This window comes from Heliconius melpomene, chromosome 18 (genome assembly GCF_056956725.1).
Source record: "Heliconius melpomene rosina isolate 202511_hmr_F chromosome 18, ASM5695672v1, whole genome shotgun sequence".
NCBI classification, from domain to species: Eukaryota; Metazoa; Arthropoda; class Insecta; order Lepidoptera; family Nymphalidae; genus Heliconius; species Heliconius melpomene.
This window is the reverse complement of record NC_140406.1, coordinates 1699096-1717100: the sequence shown is the minus strand read 5'-3', so window position 1 is coordinate 1717100 and position 18005 is coordinate 1699096. Positions and strand designations below refer to the sequence as shown.

Genomic DNA, 18005 nt, shown 5'->3' with positions numbered 1-18005 from the left:
ATAACGAATCGTGAAAATTAATTTCAAAACTCAAGATACTTCAATTTCGAGTACTACCTGTAACCACAACTGTTTATTCTGTCATAATTCCAAGGGGATCCTTTACAGTAAAAGCAGCTTCACGCTTTTTCCCACATTACAGGGTATCCGTTCTGCATTTCTAGCTCAAATTCGACACATGACGTGTTGGGTGGAAGAACTCAGCAACTGCTGCTTTTATCCACCTGTTGACCAGAGCGAGAAAAAGAAAATAATTAATGTCCCCGAGAAGGAATCGAACCCACAACCACCACATCTACAGTTCCTATTCACGAAACTTTGTGGAATTGCCAATTTCCTTTAATAAAGAAAATAAAACACAAAACTAATTCCTAACTTTATTTATTGGTAAACCATAAAATTAAATTGTTTTCAATACATTATAATAGAGCTAAGCGTGAACGGTGCTCAGTTATTTTATCATGTTTCACATTAATCAGTAAGCCTTTAGTTTAGTTCTGCGTACATCACAGATATATTTTTGTAAAATCATCATGGAATCTTCGAGCACTCATTGAAAAAAGACCTGAAAAATAACAATGTACACATTAAACAACAAAATTGTGCCATAAGTGAGTATCAAACCCACAACCAATGCATTTACAGTTAGAGTTCACTGCATCAGAATGTCATTTGGAAGAAGATAGACTAAAAAATAAATTCAACTTATTGATTTTTACCACAGTGAGAAATCTAAAATTATTCATTCTCCCAAGTAGGAACGGAATTTATAATCGCCAAATCCGAAAGCGAACCTTTCACTTTGATCTTAGTTTCAAATCCGACACTTTTTAATGTATAGAATAATAAAAGACTAACTGAAATAGTTGATAGAGATGAATTGATTATTTGATTATGAACTATTTGTCCCATATTGTATAGTCCGAAATAATACCGTTTTCAAGATACGAACCATATAAAGATTTTTTAAATTTCATATTTTAATATTTGGACAATAAAATGGGTAGCAATTTGTGGGTTGTTTGCATTATCTGGGCACGGAACAACCTTATTTATCAAATTGACCTGATAAATATTAAGTTTCGGCGTCAGCGTTAAGACACTTCATTCCCCAGTATCCGCCAAATTTTTACAACTACAATCCGACAATTTATTAAGTCATTACGTGTTGAGTGGAGGAACTCAATGAAAAACTTTACCTTGTTACGAGTGAAAAATAAAAAAATATATAAATGCATCTACAGTCAATGTGCCGCGACAGCCTCAACATTTATGCATAGAAAATAAAGAATGTACAGAAGAATGTATAAATGAATTGACTGAGATTGCTAATCTATATATATAAAAGGACTTGTCCTCACTGACTGAGGTAAGACGCGCGCACAGCCGTAACCGCTGATGGTAAAAACGTGGAATTTGGACAGATATTTACTTTCTTAATCTGGACATCCACTAAGAAGGGATTTTGAAAAATTTTAACCATAAAGGGGTGAAATAGGGGTTCAAAGTTTGTATGGAAAAAAAATTAAATAGGCACCGATTTGTATAGGTTTTTTTTAAATCGTCACCAATTATTATAAAATTTGAAATTCAGACTCTTAAACATATATAATTAAACACATGTTTCATGGTTTTCTAGAATTCACCCCCTAAGGGTGCAAATAGGGGGTTGAAAGTTTGTATGGAAAAATCTTTAAATCCCCACCGATTTTTATAAAATTTGAAATTTAGACTCTTAAAAATATTTCATTGAACACATGTTTCATGGGTTATTAGAATTCACCCTTAAATAAGCAAGCGAAGCTGCGCGCGTCCGCTAGTAATATATAAATACAAAAAACAATCACCTTATACATACAGCCAAAAATAAACAAATAAATCACAGGAAAGCACCAAATCCAAATGCACGCTTGATACTGTCGAAGTAGTACCGTTTCCAATTGTCCCTGGTCTGATCCACTTCTGATGACGGGACAAGATCCTGTTTTAGAGTCACTAGAGTGTGGTCATCCTGGAAATTGATAAAAACTATTTTTAACATATTTTTATTATAGATAAGTAACATTATATTACTTTCCTTATTGCGCATAAAAAATTAATGAAATAGAAAAAAAGTGTATTTATTTAAATTTAATATTAATATTGATTGATCTAAAATTCTACTTATATAATTGAACTCACAAATAAAAATATAAAATATGTATAGAATTGCAACAGTACCTAAATTTGTCATTCTTATGACATTCTTTAAACCACTTCTTATGGAAGTGGTGTGCAAACCACCATGATAAAAGTAAATATGTACCTAAATTTTGCTAAATATGGAGAAAAATATGGATCTAAGAATTGATTGTATAAAATAAAACAAAAAACACATAAAAATAATGAAGAGGCTGTTTTGTCATAATGGGACAGAAACTGATTATAACTGTTTGTGGGTTAAATTTCCACTTAAGAGAATTAATTATCTTTATTTACCCATCATCACACGACACCACCAATGGAAGTGAAAAGTAGCTAACAAAGTGCCTTGACTCTACTTCTCTATACCAACCCTGCTACATGTGGAATACATTGTAAAGCTAAAAATATATATACACCTTTTCTTCAATATTAAAAGTGACTTCGGAAAAATGTTGATCAGGCCACTGCTTGTATCTCCATAACTGAACTATCTTTTTGCCAGGTACCAATTCTCTAAATTCCCCTCTTACATTTCCACCGAATAAAGAAAATTTCCCGCCTTTTTCTGCCTCCATTTTCACATGTCCTTGAGTAAAGGCTGTTACCATTTCAACTCTAGTCATTGCATCGTAAAACTCGTGGGCCCTACATTGAAAACTTTCCGACAATTCAATGGATTTTGTATCTAATTTTAATCCAATTTGTTTGTTCTGATTAGAAACAACAGGCTCCATATTTATTTTCTTATTAAAACCACTTGTGATTGTTGATACATTGTCAGGTTTCGGAGCTTCGCCTTTCTTGGGTAGAATTAAGCCTTTCGAGAATTCTTCCTTGAGACTTCTTATATATTCATTTAATTGTTTACGGATTTCATCTTTGCCTTTGTTATGCATGAATGCTTTTACTCTTTGGGCTTCATCTCCAGTGCCTTTTATGGTGACAGTCATCTGTATGACATAGGAATTATATATTTAGATTTTGTGTTTAATATAGTAAACTATTAAAAAATACATATTCTATAAAGCAGACATGTCAAAATATAAGGAAACAGAATAAAGATTCATCTTGCTCTCAAAAAAACAGAAGTTAAATTAATAATATATGCTATATGCTTATGTTTATATTGTTATTTTATTTTTTTAAGAACAAGATGACAAATACAATGTCTTTGTCCTAAAAATTGAGCAAAATGTGAAGAAGGAAATGTCTTAATACTACGCCTCCTCAGTCTACCGTGTTATACATAACAAATGTGAAGCTGTAAGAAAAAAATCAAGAACATAAACAGTTGAGTTATAAGTCTAATACTATTTATTGGCTTCACTCCAATTGTAATTTGTGACATTGACAATACCTAAAATAAGTCCATCAACTGTGTACAAGAATGAATTTTGATATAAATAATATTTATGTCATAATTAATACACTACAATTACACTTTATAGTTAGAACTATTAAATTGAATGAATACCATTAATATTTTTTTTGGCCCAGGATTTTACTTACATCCACTTCACTGACATCATTTTCCTCTGATAGATTTGGAATATGTATTTCTCCATTCACCTTGTCCTTACCACCGGCCAACACACCCTCCCACTTCAATTTAATATCCCACTCATAAAAAAATATTAGTTTTCCTTTCCTATTATTTGCTGTAGCTTCACCATCTATTTTTTCTACTTCGCTAATCTTACAATCTATTCCATTTTGGACTATTTTTAAATTAGTCAATAATTCTTTCAACCGATCTTTCGACCAAGGGCCGGCGTTTTTCTCCGTCCAGTGCCAATTATTTACGTTAGTTGCGTCAGGACGTTCTTCGACTATCCATCGAGGATCTCCTTCTCCCCATTTGGCCATTTTCACCAAAAAACGTTAACACGAGGTGACGAATGATCCGCGTTTTTTCGAATCTAATGCTTAAGGATTGCAAGATTAGCGCACTATAAGATTATTTTCTGTATTAACTATTCACAAACAAAATGTTTTATATTTTATTACACTTAGATTAAGTTAAGTTCATACAGATTTCAGTAATACTACAGAAGTGTTCGATAATTTGTCGTCACTTTCAATTCTATGGAACTATAGTATTCGAGAAACGTCGTAAGTTTATTAAGTCAATGGCAGACAGCAGTGCCACTTTGAATGACATTAGGAGTGTTGCTATGATAAAGTAGCTCATTACCAATTTTGTACTTTTAGTTGCTTTCATTTCAATTATTAATTTATTAGTAAGATTCAATATTAAGACATTTATAGATATAGAATTTATATTCAATGCAATATATCCGTTATAATCTAATAATGTAAAGTTATAATTTTAAAATAAGTATAATTTTTTTCGTCATTTACCAAATCAATCAACCAGACAACGACACATACATAATACCGTGCCCCTAAAACTAAAACTGTACTCTATGACCTTGTTGACCTGTAAATAGTATTTGAAAGTAATTTTAGTGCTTGAATATATAAAATTCTCCGATTTCTTTCTATATAAGACTTATTAAATTATTTGTTGTAATCACATAAATAATTGACTTGCTGTTTTGTTTTTGGACAAATATAGATTCACCACTTAGGGAAGTATTATTAATATGGCAACATCATTGCATTTTCTGTATGTTTCTAGAAACTTACTTACCAACCTAACCATATATACTTATCCAGTTGTCATAAGTACGTTCCATTTCACATAAAAATATCAAGCACATTTTTATTTATATAGAATATATAAAATATAATATATATATAACGATATTTAATAATAATAATATTAATGTTTCAGTCAAATGTTTAATTATAATGAAAATAACAAATGTATATTAAATTATAACGCCTTAAATTATTTGCAAGCAAATTGTAGAGAAATAATTGCTATTAATAATTACTAATATTTTAAACATTACCCGTTTTCCTTGCATTAATAACATTAATACTAACGTAATTTTAATAAATAGTAATAATTAATTTTAATAAGGTCTGCGGCCATCGTGGCGCAGTGACACAAACATGCGACTGAAACGCGATAGTTGTCGAGTCGATTTCCCCTCCGGAAATGAAATATTTTATATTTTCATTTTATCGTTCATGAAACGAGGCAAAGCGCGACATGAGTTCTGCCACTCAACTCAACACGCTATGTGTCAATAATTCAGCGAGAAGTAGGGAAGTATTAATGGGGAACGTAGTATCTTAACACTAGGTTTCCAAGTTCCCTCTGTCTACCAAGCTGTATGAACGGGATACAGTGTGAAGCTAAAAAAAAGTAATAATATCGTAGCTACAAACGGATAAAATTTAAATTTACTGAAAAAAATATAATAATCTTACAACAGAATTATTATTATGAAACAGTGTATATATTTTCCTTATTATTTTACCAAACATTATGCAAACACATATTTTAAGACCATCGCATTTCAATTAGCATATTTTTATTTAAAAACACTGTAGCATAATAATAAGAGAAACTGTATTGAATACGTAATTACACTATTGTGAATTGGGCAGCACGTTATCTTAGTGCGAGAGAGATAAATACCTGCTAGCCGGGTAGCCGGGCCGGCAAAGCTATAATACATCAACCAGTTTGTATTCGAGTTTGGCTAGCGCACTACCACGCAAGTGTTCCGCAACAAAATAAAAAAAAATATGTTTCCACTACGTCGCGTTGGCTGTAAGGTGTGAAGTCTACTTCTAAAAAAAATAATTCGCGCTATTTTAAGTGTCATTATATATAATTATATTGTGGAACGTGTTGCAGATCCTAGAACAATGGCGGGCACCGGCTGCTTTAAATACAGTCTCAAAAACAAAGAATTTCAGCTCGGAAGCTCCACGGCCTTTATCAGTCTTGACAGAGGATGAATTAGCAATGAAGGACACAAGTAAATATAATATCCTATCTTATTTCATTCACCATTTTATTAATATATGTTGCGGTCGGTGTGTAAATTTATACTATATACTTAGTGATATTTAATAGGTCACCCAAGTACTGTACCTAATAAACCATAATTACATAGTAAGAAAGAACTACAAGGAAGTTACAACTTTTTACGTCGCGTTTTATTGAAAGGCTAAAGTTCAATAAAAAATTAAGGAAATAACAAATACACAATACATTTTGGTGCACTTGGTTAAAATACGAACACCAAACGAGTTACATTTATGAAGCCAAAAAATATAAAGGTCATATTAATCTCTAAATATCAAACTCATCTGAATTCATTGTTCTCCAATATTAAATCAATATAGATATTATCGAAGCTGCCTGAGCAAAGTTACATATCTTAAAAGTTCTATTTTCTTAGTTTAAGTCTTATAAAATGGAGAAGACTTTCTTCTCCACACTTTTTTCCTAGACGGGTAGCCAAGGAGGACATAGCGCCTAACACTAACACTACGGTCTCTGCATACTTATCTAGTCTCTTTAGCTCTTCATATATGTTTCTTTCATTTTTCATTCATATTTCTTTATCTTTCTTTCATTCTTTTTCTATAATTCCTACATTTGGGGTCAAACATTTCATTCAAAATAAAAATTACTAAATTTAGTAATTTCAACACTCGAGTATACCTATTATCAGCTTTAAAACAAATAAGTGACATTGTTTATCAATGATATAACATTGATAATACTGATAGTTATAATGTTTTATTATTGCTACACGAATTACGGACATTTGTAATACAAACATAATAGCCCAAGATCCCAGAGCCGCCAGGCATACGTCATTTTAGTAAAACTGAAATTTTGAGGACTATTAGTTTAATATGTAGTTAACATAGTATGCCTACTCGCTAACTTGAAAGTGGGGAACTTTCAGAGATAGTGCCAAATAATGGTAGATCTCTGTCTGGGAAGATGATTGAGCCATCGAATTCGTCTGAGTGCTTAAGAGGGTCTGGAAAAAGTCCGTAAATAATATATTTTAAATTAAAGCTTAATAGTTTAACGTCATTTGCCCCAATTTTAAACAACCTTTAGGACGTCTGGCAGGAGTAAAAGACAACGTAAAGGGTCTGGTAACCATAAATACACATTTTTAATTTTATTCTTACAAATATATTTAAAATTATTTTAAAGCATAAACATGTTTAACTTAGAACAAAAAAATATATTAGTTTGTTTGTGCCCCAAAAATATCTTAAATCATATATAAATAAAAATTTTATATCTTTATTTGTACAGTAGTTATCATTTTATCGTACCTACAAATATGGCTGTTGATGACCTTGACTGCTGTTTCCTGAGGCCGCCATTAAGTGAAAAACATTAAATATTTTACGTTATACTACTATTTAATTATTAATTTAACAACTATTGTGAGTACTAGTATTTTTTAGCTTCACAAACCCGCAGCAGGGAACTAAACGCGGCACTACGCCCCGTTACCAGAGTGATATGAAAAAATAAACAATACACTCCCCCGAGTAGAATTGGAACCCACAACCATCGAATTTATAGTTAGACTGTACCAATGTGCCAATATTTGCGGCGACTTTTAAACTTGTTTTTTATAAAAACTTTAATGGAATGACTAGACTAGTCTTGTTTACCTACGTCAACAAATTAATACTTAGAAAAAAAATGTTATAACAACTAATTATAGAAAAGAATGTTTTAATGTAATTATTTTACCACAAAATATAATTATTAATTATCTGTTATCACTAAGTATCTCAAAATGGCGACCCCAGCCACTTGTTTACTTTAAATAAACTGTTTATCTCTTTGCCAAATTTTATCATTTACTTATACCTACATATATATGCTATACTTACTTATATGACAAAATAAATTTATGTTGCTATGAAAATATTCGCGTTCTTGATAAGAAGATACGTAACGTATTGTATAAGCGGTAGGCTTGTCTTTTATACTGGTTTCTGTTAATGATATTAGCCAACCAGTTTGCTATTTAGTTTAAATTTAAATTTATAATTGAGTTATATATAGTTATAAAGAAATTTGGGTACAAATAGATGCCGTTGTGTTACAGTTCAGGAATATCTGGACACGATACGATAATTGTATTTATATTTTAGAAATAACAGATCAAATTTATGAAATCTTTCTTGAATGAATTTATGAAAAATCAATGCAGCGAGTTTTTATTCCATCATCATTTTGGCATCCAACCAAAACAATTCGAAAACTGTTTTTTTGTTATTACGATCTTCTGATTAACATATTATTTAAACTAGCGACCCGTTTGTAAATAAACCATTATGGAGTTGGCAAGTAAAATAATAATTAGTTATGTTTTAGTAGTTGTATAAAAGTATAACAATATATAAATAGATTTATTTCTACATAAAATCGTTAGTATAATTTAATTAAAAATGGACGGTGAGTTCTGCCACTCAACACGCAATGCCTCCAGAATTCAGAAAGCCAGACTCCAGGCAGAAAGTGGGGAACGGAAGGTCTTAACACTAGGTTCCCCCTGCCTACCTTGCTGTGTGCAGGATGCGAGCGTGAAGCTGTTTAAACTGACTGTGGATAGTGAGGAATGGTAATAACACAAATTATTTTTTCATAGTGAGTACGTCGTTTGGTTCCGCTACTCGTTCTGGACTTTGACTTTAAAATTCTTAGGGTTAATATTTTGTTAGAGAAATTTCTGGGGTAGGCAAAGACACAAGACTATTCGGGGATGAGCACAACGGCCCTCCCTTGTTCCTACGACGTCGGTGGTCCATTCATGCCTTTCATGATTTAAAAAAGGCTCTGAGCGCGCCTCAAGGTCAATCTCAGAGTTAAGAGTGGTTTACAAATACAATTTCTAATACGTGTGCTTAAACAAATAAAAATATTCGTTGAGAAAAGATACAGACAATAGATAATAAAGAAAAATATGAATTGCTTATTCGCTGATAACGTGACATGTTTATCATAACATTACTATGATATGATATGTACATATACATATGATAATTTTTATTTGGTTGGTATTTAATCATATTTAATATTTGTTTAAAAGGCTGATTTAAAGTCATTTACCTGGTTTTTTTGCCGTAACAAATCTCAAGGCAAAAATATTTTTGTGTTAGTTACTTATTTAATACACACATAAAATATACAATATATTAATAGTAACACGTTAAATACTGTGAGATAATTTATATTCACAGGCCTGACTGACTAAAATGATCGTACCAAATCTCTGAATATTACCTATGTGTTGTAATTACAGCATAATTATCTAAAATGTAAATGTAGGTATTATGTATTTTCATTTAAGTCAAGTACTATTCTTGACATGACTGACATTTTTATTCCTAGTAAATGAAATTTTACCGATTGACTTAAAATTTTGTATATATTTTTAGTCCTGGTGACAATACAATAATGTACGAGAATAGTCTATATAGTATTACAAACCAAAGATGGCCCCCGCTACAAAATGGCAGATTTTATATTCTTTTAAAACACTGTTGTCAAGGGTATCGAATAAAAGGTATTGGCTAATAGAATACATATTAGGACATCCTAATCGGCGGAGAATGGTGGACATCATTTAAACATTCCCTTCTCCATTACACGTTTATATTAGTTACCTACTGCTTGTTCGAAGGAACGTGATGCTGCACTCTTATCTATACTAAAGGATTTTACCCGAGAGGAGATCAAACCCACACTAACCATGTATAAAACTCAATTTATGTTATATAGTAGGTAAATAATTTCAAAAGCACCTTTCAAATATTCTACGAAGGTTAAATACTTAAGTTTTAAATTTGAAAGGTACTTACTATAAATATATATGAAAGTAATGATTGTGTAAAATATAATAGAAAATATTTAAAAATGATAACAAAACTATGAATTAATGCGACGGTTATAGGTTTGGTCCCCATCTGGGAATAGGATAATCCGGGATTGAACACGACTTTTCTCATTTGATGTTGAATGGTGCAAAAAGGCACTTTGTGTAACGAGTCACGCTGTATCCCGCACATAGCAGGGTAGACAAAAGGATCCCAATGTTAAGACACTTCCGTTCTCCACTTTTCGCCGAATTCTTGAGGCGTGTTGTGTGATGGAAAACAATAAATATTTAATTTCCGGGTCCGTCATAGCCTGCGTTGATAATTTAAGTTTTAAAGTTCCAGCTAATACATTAAAATGTTTGTATTTTGCATTGGTAGATTCAATATTGGCCTACGCTCTCGATTGCTATGGTCTTGCTTTTAAAACACATATTATTAGGCTTGAAGCGTTACAGCTAAGATTTTTAAAACTTCTAGTAAATAAAAAAACAAAACAAAATTGTAAAGGTAATTATTCCAAATTATTCAAAATTTGTAAAATACTCCCGTTAACTTTAAAACATAAATATCTTTTGGCCATTAATAACCATAGCAATCGGGACCTGGGCCTTAAATTAGTCGATAATGAGTATGGCACGCGGTCTATGTCCGCAGGCAAATTCGAGGTTCCTAGGGTACACAACTATTATGGTGACAGAACCCTAAGAAAACGTGTACCCTATGTGCTTAATGGTTTGCCTGAGGACATACGCCGCGAGCCAAGCTTAAAGAGGTTTAAAATTAAACTTAGGGAGTATTTTTTGTCAACTGTTAATTGAACAGTTGACAGAAAATACCTCTTAGTTTAATTTTGATCTATTATAAATGTAATTTAAATCATATGTATAGAGATCCAGCAGTCAAACTCGCGTAGAGTTTTGCAGGACACTGTTTAAGTTTTTTTTTTATTGTTAAATGGTAGTAATAAAATAAATAAAATAAATAAAAAATCGCACGCTTGTGTCCCTCCGCCACTGGCCTCAAGCCGTTTTGAAATTATTATACTAAATAATCACTCAACTTTCAGATTTATTTTTTTTTTCTGTTTCAGTTAGAAAACTAGCAAATGAACAAATAGCACCACTGGTGAGAAAGATGGACGATGAACACAAAATTGATGAAGGCGTCAGGCAGATGTTATTCGATAATGGGGTAAGTTACATAGCTAGCTGACATAAAGATTTCTAAGAGTAAAAAGTCAATATTACTAAATATAATTGTTAACTTTTTTAATATTTTATCTATCTCATTTTTTTATTATCTTCTATTTGCAAGGTTAACAGATACTGTGTCTAATGAAATATTACTTTGAATAGTGAGTGTATTAGTAGGCATAGGAATAGGGGAGGCGGGTGTCCCGAACCCACCCCAGAATAGTCTTGTGCGTATCTCATAAATAATACTAACAAAAGATTTGCCCTGAAAAATATAAAAAAAAGTTTACACGAACATATCTGTTCAAAGCTAAATTCATTGTTGTGAGTAGAAATTGAACCCGCAGCCATCGCGTTTACAATAAAACGCTGTGCTGCACCACGACGCGACGGCCCAATATTTTCCAAGTATTATATTATTACCCACATATTTCAGTTAATGGGTATAGAAACCCCAGCTGAATACAGCGGGTCAGAATGCGGTTTCCTAACAATGATGGTAGTCATAGAGGAGTTGTCCAGAGTAGACCCGGCGATCGCGGCGTATGTAGATATACACAATACACTAGTCAACTCACTGTTCATGAAATTGGGGACTGAGGAACAAAAGAAGAAATATTTAACGAAATTGTGCACGGAATATGTAAGTGTGACTTTTTTTCGTTTAAGTATGTAGATTGTTTATTCAAGCCCTTGTTTATAAACCGCTCACAATTTTGAAATCGATTTTGAGAGGGACTTTGAACTACAGTTTTTATTTATAAATCTATGAATGAGAATGTCATCTCAAGATCGATGGCAGAGTTGAGAGCCAGTCATAAATAAAACTTTAGACTGTAGATAATAATAATATTAAAATATCCTATAAAATTCTTAAATTTCGATTTAACTTCGCAGCTTTTCAATGTTTGCTAAATCAATCGATTTTTATACAAAAAATCAAAACATATATGATTTAAAATGCTATTAATAAATTATTTCCATTTTATTTAGCCAATGTTCTTGAAAATAAATTACAGGCAGGCAGTTTCTGTTTAACGGAGCCCACGTCAGGATCAGACGCGTTCGCCCTGAAGACCGTAGCTAAGAAAGATGGCAAAGATTATATTATAAATGGATCCAAAATGTGGATATCTAATTCTGATGTGGCTGGCGTGTTCCTTGTGATGGCGAACGCTGATCCTTCTAAGGTAAGTCTTTTTAGCTTTACGCACACATCAAGGTAGGTAGGTGGAACCTCGGAATCAAGTGTAAAGATATTTCGTCCCTATTAGGACACTTCCAATTCCCACTTTCCGCCGAATTCTCGAGTGCGTGTCTTGTGTCACCCCGAGTGCGAATCGAATCCACAACTATTGCATTAACGCCACTGGTCTCAAAGTTAATTGGCTAATAATCAAAAGTTAATTGACTAAACTATTTTCTAATAAATTTTGTAGATAAAGCTCTTATTGCTCAAGCAAAAAGTTATTATGTTACATCAAATTCACTTTGTTGACCCTCAGATAAAACTCTGATGCAATACATAAATACCTACCATACGTATGTAAGTTTTCGAAAATACGTGAAGTAAATAAATAACAAGTAGACGATTACAACGTCATTTTAATTCACTATAAACATTATTTATACAAATAAACTAAATATTTCCATAGTGTATATTTATAATAACATTCTTGTGTAATTTTTTAAATTTCAAAGCAGTAAAACAAACATTTTATTATGACCTCTCCTAGAATTAAATTTGAAATACATATAACAATTATTTGCGTTAAATTGTACAGTATATCTGTATATTAATTTTTTTCCACATAGCAAGATAGACAACGTTAAGAAAATTTGTTCCCCACACACTGCTCAATTTTCGAGACATTTCAAGTGTCAAGGCGAAACTCAACGCCGCGCTTTGACTTATTATCAGACAGTACAGGAAATAAAAATAACACATTCCCCCGTTTAAGAATCGAACCCATAAACGTCATCATCATTTAGAGTAAGAGGCTGTGCCGCTGCGCCACGACGGCCTTATCAAATAGATTGATACTTAATAAGAAAACAAATACAGTATTATGAAATCGTCCATTAAATGTTAATAATAAATTAATTGATAGTAAACATAATATTAAGTAAACAAAACCTTTTAATGCGTTTTATTTCATTTACTTATACGCCATCTAGATGTGACTAAAAACACATCGGTTCCGTTTTCAGACACGGGGATGAGAATCGGTGTTAGAATGGGAATTAATATTTTTGTTTCCTCGCTGTGGCAACAAGATAAAGTAACCGTGGCGTTGAGTTCCGCCCCTCAACACGCAATGCTTCTAGAGTTCGGCGAAAAGTGGGGAACGTAGTGTCTTACTTAACACTTAGGTACTTATTTATATATTAATAAGAAGATTATAATATGATAATTGGATTTTTTTAATGTGATAAAAGAAGGTCGTGGTGCTGCAGTTTCACAGCATCTAACTGTAAACGATTGTAGGTCCGGACCTATTCAGCAGAATCTGAGTCGGTGGCAGTTTTCTGTAGGACTGCCACTACTGACATTTCTATGTAAATTGAATTCAATTCAAAAGTAATTGTAGTTCGATTTAAAAATGATTATAACGGTCTAATTGAATAAATAACGTTCTTCCACAGGGATACAAGGGAATAACCTGTTTCATAGTAGAACGGGAGGCCCCCGGCCTAAGTGTTGCCAAGCCTGAAAACAAACTCGGTATACGCGCGTCCGGCACTTGCATGGTACATTTCGACAATGTCAGAGTACCTGAGGAAAATATTTTAGGAGAATATGGAAAAGGGTGAGTTTTATAATAACTTTGGTAGCAATTAGTTAGTGGCAGAATTGTAAATTCAAATTTAAAAAAATGTAGACAATTTCTTTTTCAATATTCACAGGCATGTTGCTTGACAGCGGAACCTAGCGCCGCATTTTGTCCTACCGGACCAGGGAAGACATAATTATTGTAATATTCATTTACGTGTCAGGAATGAGGAATCATATCCGTTACGTGAAAATAAAGAACTAAAACACTTTTAAGAGCCTCATTTGAAATAATAGTGACATCATCATTCAGAGGTCGTCGTAGCGCAGCGTCTGACTGTTAACGCAACTGTTGTGGGTTCGATTCCCACTCGGAGGATAAAATATTTGCCCCCGCATTTGGTAACAAGATAAAATGCGATGTTGACTTCCTCTACTTCTACTTAACAACACGTCTAAATACAAGGTGCTTTCTCTCTAGCCTGCTAATTGCGGGATACAGCGTGAAACTAAATAACAAAATAACATATTTAAATGCCATTTCAGCTACAAATACGCAGCCGGTTTCCTTAACGAAGGTCGTATAGGTATTGCGGCTCAAATGATAGGTCTCTGCCAGGGTTGTATGGACGCCACCATACCTTATACTTTAGAGAGGAAACAGTTCGGGAACAAGATTTATGCTTATCAGGTAATTATTCAAGATTTTTAAGTTTGTGTAAATTGTGAAAATTATTTTTTTCCTTGCCTGTTCTCACTTTTTAACCCTGCCTACCTCAGAAGTCTGTTTCTCACTTTAAATTTTAATAGTAACAAATTATACAGTTTGTAAATAAAAAATGGCACTTCCATACAATAAAGTGACCTTTTTTACCAGTAAGTACTTTAACTGTTTTTAAAATTTCATTGTAATTTTACAGGGTATAAGCTATCAAATAGCGCACCTGCAGACGCAGCTGGAGGCGGCCCGCCTGCTGGCGTACAACGCGGCACGCCTCAAAGAGAACGGGCTGGAATTCGTTAAAGAGGCCGCCATGGCTAAGTATTTTGCTTCAGGTACGTTATATCAGTAGTCAGTCAGTCAGTACGTTATATCAGGTACTGTAAACGACGTTTGTGAGTTCGATTCACACTTAATGAAATAGTTCATTTCTCTCTAAGAATTAAGATGACGGAGTTCGTTGATTTCCACCACAGCAAAACCCCAGCGTTAGTTTCCGCCACTCAACACGCAATGACCTCAAAGAGAGTACTTCTCAAAATGAGCAGAAAGTGGAATGAAGAGTATCTTGACTTATAGAGGCTGGAGTCGACTTCCACGAGGTACGATATGCGTGAAGATAAAAAAATATGTTATTTCCAATAGAACTTGAACCCACAGCCTTCAATTATGACTTGTTAAGACAATAAGCATAAATACTTTTTATACATAATATTATAATTATGTTTTTCATGCTGCTAAATAAAAGTTATATGGAAAAAAAAATAAAAGGTACTAGTCCCCATCAATTTATTTATATCAATATAAGTACTGTAATACAAATACATGTATATTTTTTTATTTCAGAAATAGCCCAAACTCTAACATCCAAATGTATAGACTTCATGGGAGGAGTTGGTTTTACTAAAGACTTCCCTCAAGAGAAATTCTTTAGAGACGCCAAAATCGGTACCATTTACGAAGGAACAAGCAATATGCAATTACAAACTATCGCTAAGCTGATAGAAAAGGAATACTCTTAATAAATATGTTAATTTATATTTTAAATAATAATAATAATAATATTTACTGTCTATATTTAAAAAAAAAACTATTTTCTTAATATACATTAATAATAAAATTGGTATAATTTATAAAAGAATTACAAAAATAATACATTTTAAAACTATATTTACTTTATTAAAATACAATTTTTACAAATACAAGATTTTTGTACAAATGGACAATATGCATTGAATATAATAATTCTGTAAATAAATATATTATTTAACTTTAAATAAATACTGTATGAGATTTGAATAAAATATTTACAATGAGTATAAATAATTATTTTTGTCCTATATTTTACCATATATTGGCACAATTTATAAGAGCCAGCAATTGACATTTAAAAAACATTTTTTTTTTTTTATTTTGTTATTTGTCCTAATTACACATATATATTTTTAGATGGAGAACAGAGTGTCTTACCACGAGGTTCCCTCTGCCTACCCGCCTATCCTGCTGTGTGCGGGATACAGCATGAAGCTAAAAAATAAATTATATAATAAATTATATAAAAATATTTTTACAATGCAAATACAAGCAAATATTCGCTTTTGTGCTCACTATTGGCTTAAGTCAATCTTATATTCAATTCTATATATTTAACATTCATTTAACTAGATTTATTTTACACTATGAATTGATGTTAAAAGTTTCAATCAATGTACAAGGATATAAAAGTAGGAAATAATTAAAACCATTCAAAATACACCATTTTAATTAATTTATTTTTGTAACCTAACAAACAAATATTGAGGCATTTACTGAAAATAAGTTTTTTAGCTAAAGGAAAATAGAAACATAAAATTTTTAATGTAGTGGAGCCTGAACAATCCAAGTTCCATCATGTTAAAATTATTATACAGTTCTACAACTAGAAATTATTTATTAATTATATATTAAATATTAGTTTATATGTATAATTAAAAAGAATTAGTTTATATTTCTAGAAACATCTAAATATACACTATAACAATCTAAATAATTCTATGGAATTCAAATTTCATTTAGGGTCATGTGGCAGTTTAAAACCAACCATTCTTGCTGTTTCCTGCACACTCCTTTCACCTTTACCTTTAAATTCTGCATTAATTTCCTTGTATTTTCTTGAAAAGTGTAAATACTCATAATAACTCTTAGCTTTAAAGTGCATTTCATCAGCTGCTTTACAAAGTTGTTGATCAGTTGTTTGATATTTTCTATATTGACTCAAAATATATCTTGCCATTTGGTTTTCTGTTAACTTTTTTGTTGAACTTTGCTTTCTTATTTCTGATAGTACTTGTCTTAATGTGACTAACACTGGTTTTGTTGATATAGAAGCCATTGTGAGACCTTCAAAGAAATTTACTTAATTATTAGATTATTTTTGAATATTTAACTTTTCTATCATTAATGTTGTTATAAATTCTTCAGTGTTTTTATATTCTGGTTTACTTTCTTTAGACCAAAATTCAATTGGCACACTTTTAAGATTTTCATTCAAAAAGTAATGCAATGAAGTGTCATTAAAAATATCTTTATATTTAAAATTATTATCTAATATACTTTCGGTGGTATATGTATATATATTTTGTATATATGGGACAGTTTCTTTAAGTACTCTACTAGGATGATTCTCTATGAGAGAAGTGAAGCTATTACAAATTAATATGCAATTCTGTAAATGTAAACTCCAATTGCTCCAAAGAAAATTATTAGTCAGTTGTTTAGGGCAGTGTGGTAAATAAACTAAAGTGATATCTTGATCACTTATTACATAATTTCCTTCTGTATTCTTTTCTATAACATCAAGGTTAAATTGTTTTAAGATTTCGCATTCATCTGCGTAAAATATAGGGTCGTGTACTAAAACTTTTTTAGGTTTAAAGTGACTTTTTAAACATAATAACAATGCTAGCTGATATTTCGATATCTGGCAGTCTCCTATGTGACCGAGTCCAAAACATACTATTTCTGCTAGAGTTCTATGTTTTAAAACGTTACTCACAGAGTTTATTACGCCTTTTAAATATTCAGAAGTGTGTATTTCTTCTTCGGCGGCTTGTATGATTCTAAAAATAAATAGACAAATTAGAACATTTTTGAACATAACCTCAAAATATAATTATTTTTTTGTATCGTACCTATAAGATTTTTCAATATTTATTTTTAAATCCTCTTTTTGAAAATCTGTCTTGTTTAGTGGAACTTTGGTTGATTTTTTGTTTGTAGATTTTTTAGATGTTACGATTTGAAAACCATCACTGTCAAATTGTGGTTTTGACATTTTGATAAATTGTTGCCATTGAAACACTGG

At 31.7% G+C, this 18005-nt stretch overlaps 4 protein-coding genes across 4 annotated transcripts; 1 reads left to right on the top strand and 3 right to left on the bottom strand.

The window, feature by feature from the left end:
• Window positions 1–365: 365 nt before the first annotated feature.
• Window positions 366–4322, bottom strand: LOC146529141 (activator of 90 kDa heat shock protein ATPase homolog 1). Its single transcript, XM_085201741.1, has 4 exons — window positions 3694–4322; window positions 2601–3134; window positions 1848–2011; window positions 366–565 (listed from the first exon to the last, which is right to left on the bottom strand). Exons 1-3 carry the CDS (start codon window positions 4048–4050, stop codon window positions 1880–1882), a joined length of 1023 nt encoding a protein of 340 aa, XP_085057867.1. The 5' UTR covers window positions 4051–4322; the 3' UTR covers window positions 366–565; window positions 1848–1879.
• Window positions 4323–5716: 1394 nt separating this feature from the next.
• Window positions 5717–15979, top strand: LOC146529140 (short/branched chain specific acyl-CoA dehydrogenase, mitochondrial). Its single transcript, XM_085201562.1, has 9 exons — window positions 5717–5877; window positions 5960–6083; window positions 11066–11166; window positions 11605–11811; window positions 12188–12358; window positions 13815–13978; window positions 14488–14632; window positions 14862–14997; window positions 15509–15979. The coding sequence occupies exons 1-9, from the start codon at window positions 5848–5850 to the stop codon at window positions 15682–15684; spliced, it is 1254 nt and encodes a 417-aa protein (XP_085057688.1). The 5' UTR covers window positions 5717–5847; the 3' UTR covers window positions 15685–15979.
• A 434-nt stretch (window positions 15980–16413) lies between these two features.
• LOC146529139 (protein FMC1 homolog) lies at window positions 16414–17033 on the bottom strand. The gene has a single exon (XM_085201565.1). The coding sequence runs from the start codon at window positions 17031–17033 to the stop codon at window positions 16710–16712; it is 324 nt and encodes a 107-aa protein (XP_085057691.1). The 3' UTR covers window positions 16414–16709.
• Window positions 17034–17036: 3 nt separating this feature from the next.
• On the bottom strand, window positions 17037–18005 carry LOC146529138 (SRR1-like protein). The gene is made up of 2 exons (XM_085201564.1): window positions 17833–18005; window positions 17037–17760 (listed from the first exon to the last, which is right to left on the bottom strand). The coding sequence occupies exons 1-2, from the start codon at window positions 17973–17975 to the stop codon at window positions 17070–17072; spliced, it is 834 nt and encodes a 277-aa protein (XP_085057690.1). The 5' UTR covers window positions 17976–18005; the 3' UTR covers window positions 17037–17069.

Excerpts from the sequence above, each read along its gene's own strand:
- LOC146529141 (XM_085201741.1), bottom strand. The coding sequence starts at position 4,050 with ATGGCCAAATGGGGAGAAGGAGATCCTCGATGGATAGTCGAAGAACGT. Across the intron at positions 3,135-3,693 it reads ATGATGTCAGTGAAGTGGAT|ATGACTGTCACCATAAAAGG; the intron begins GTAAGTAAAATC and ends TATGTCATACAG. Across the intron at positions 2,012-2,600 it reads CTTTTAATATTGAAGAAAAG|GATGACCACACTCTAGTGAC; the intron begins GTGTATATATAT and ends ATCAATTTCCAG.
- LOC146529140 (XM_085201562.1), top strand. The coding sequence starts at position 5,848 with ATGTTTCCACTACGTCGCGTTGGCTGTAAG. Across the intron at positions 13,979-14,487 it reads TTAGGAGAATATGGAAAAGG|CTACAAATACGCAGCCGGTT; the intron begins GTGAGTTTTATA and ends ATGCCATTTCAG. Across the intron at positions 14,633-14,861 it reads ACAAGATTTATGCTTATCAG|GGTATAAGCTATCAAATAGC; the intron begins GTAATTATTCAA and ends GTAATTTTACAG.
- LOC146529139 (XM_085201565.1), bottom strand. The coding sequence starts at position 17,033 with ATGGCTTCTATATCAACAAAACCAGTGTTAGTCACATTAAGACAAGTA.
- LOC146529138 (XM_085201564.1), bottom strand. The coding sequence starts at position 17,975 with ATGTCAAAACCACAATTTGACAGTGATGGTTTTCAAATCGTAACATCT. Across the intron at positions 17,761-17,832 it reads AATATTGAAAAATCTTATAG|AATCATACAAGCCGCCGAAG; the intron begins GTACGATACAAA and ends ATTTATTTTTAG.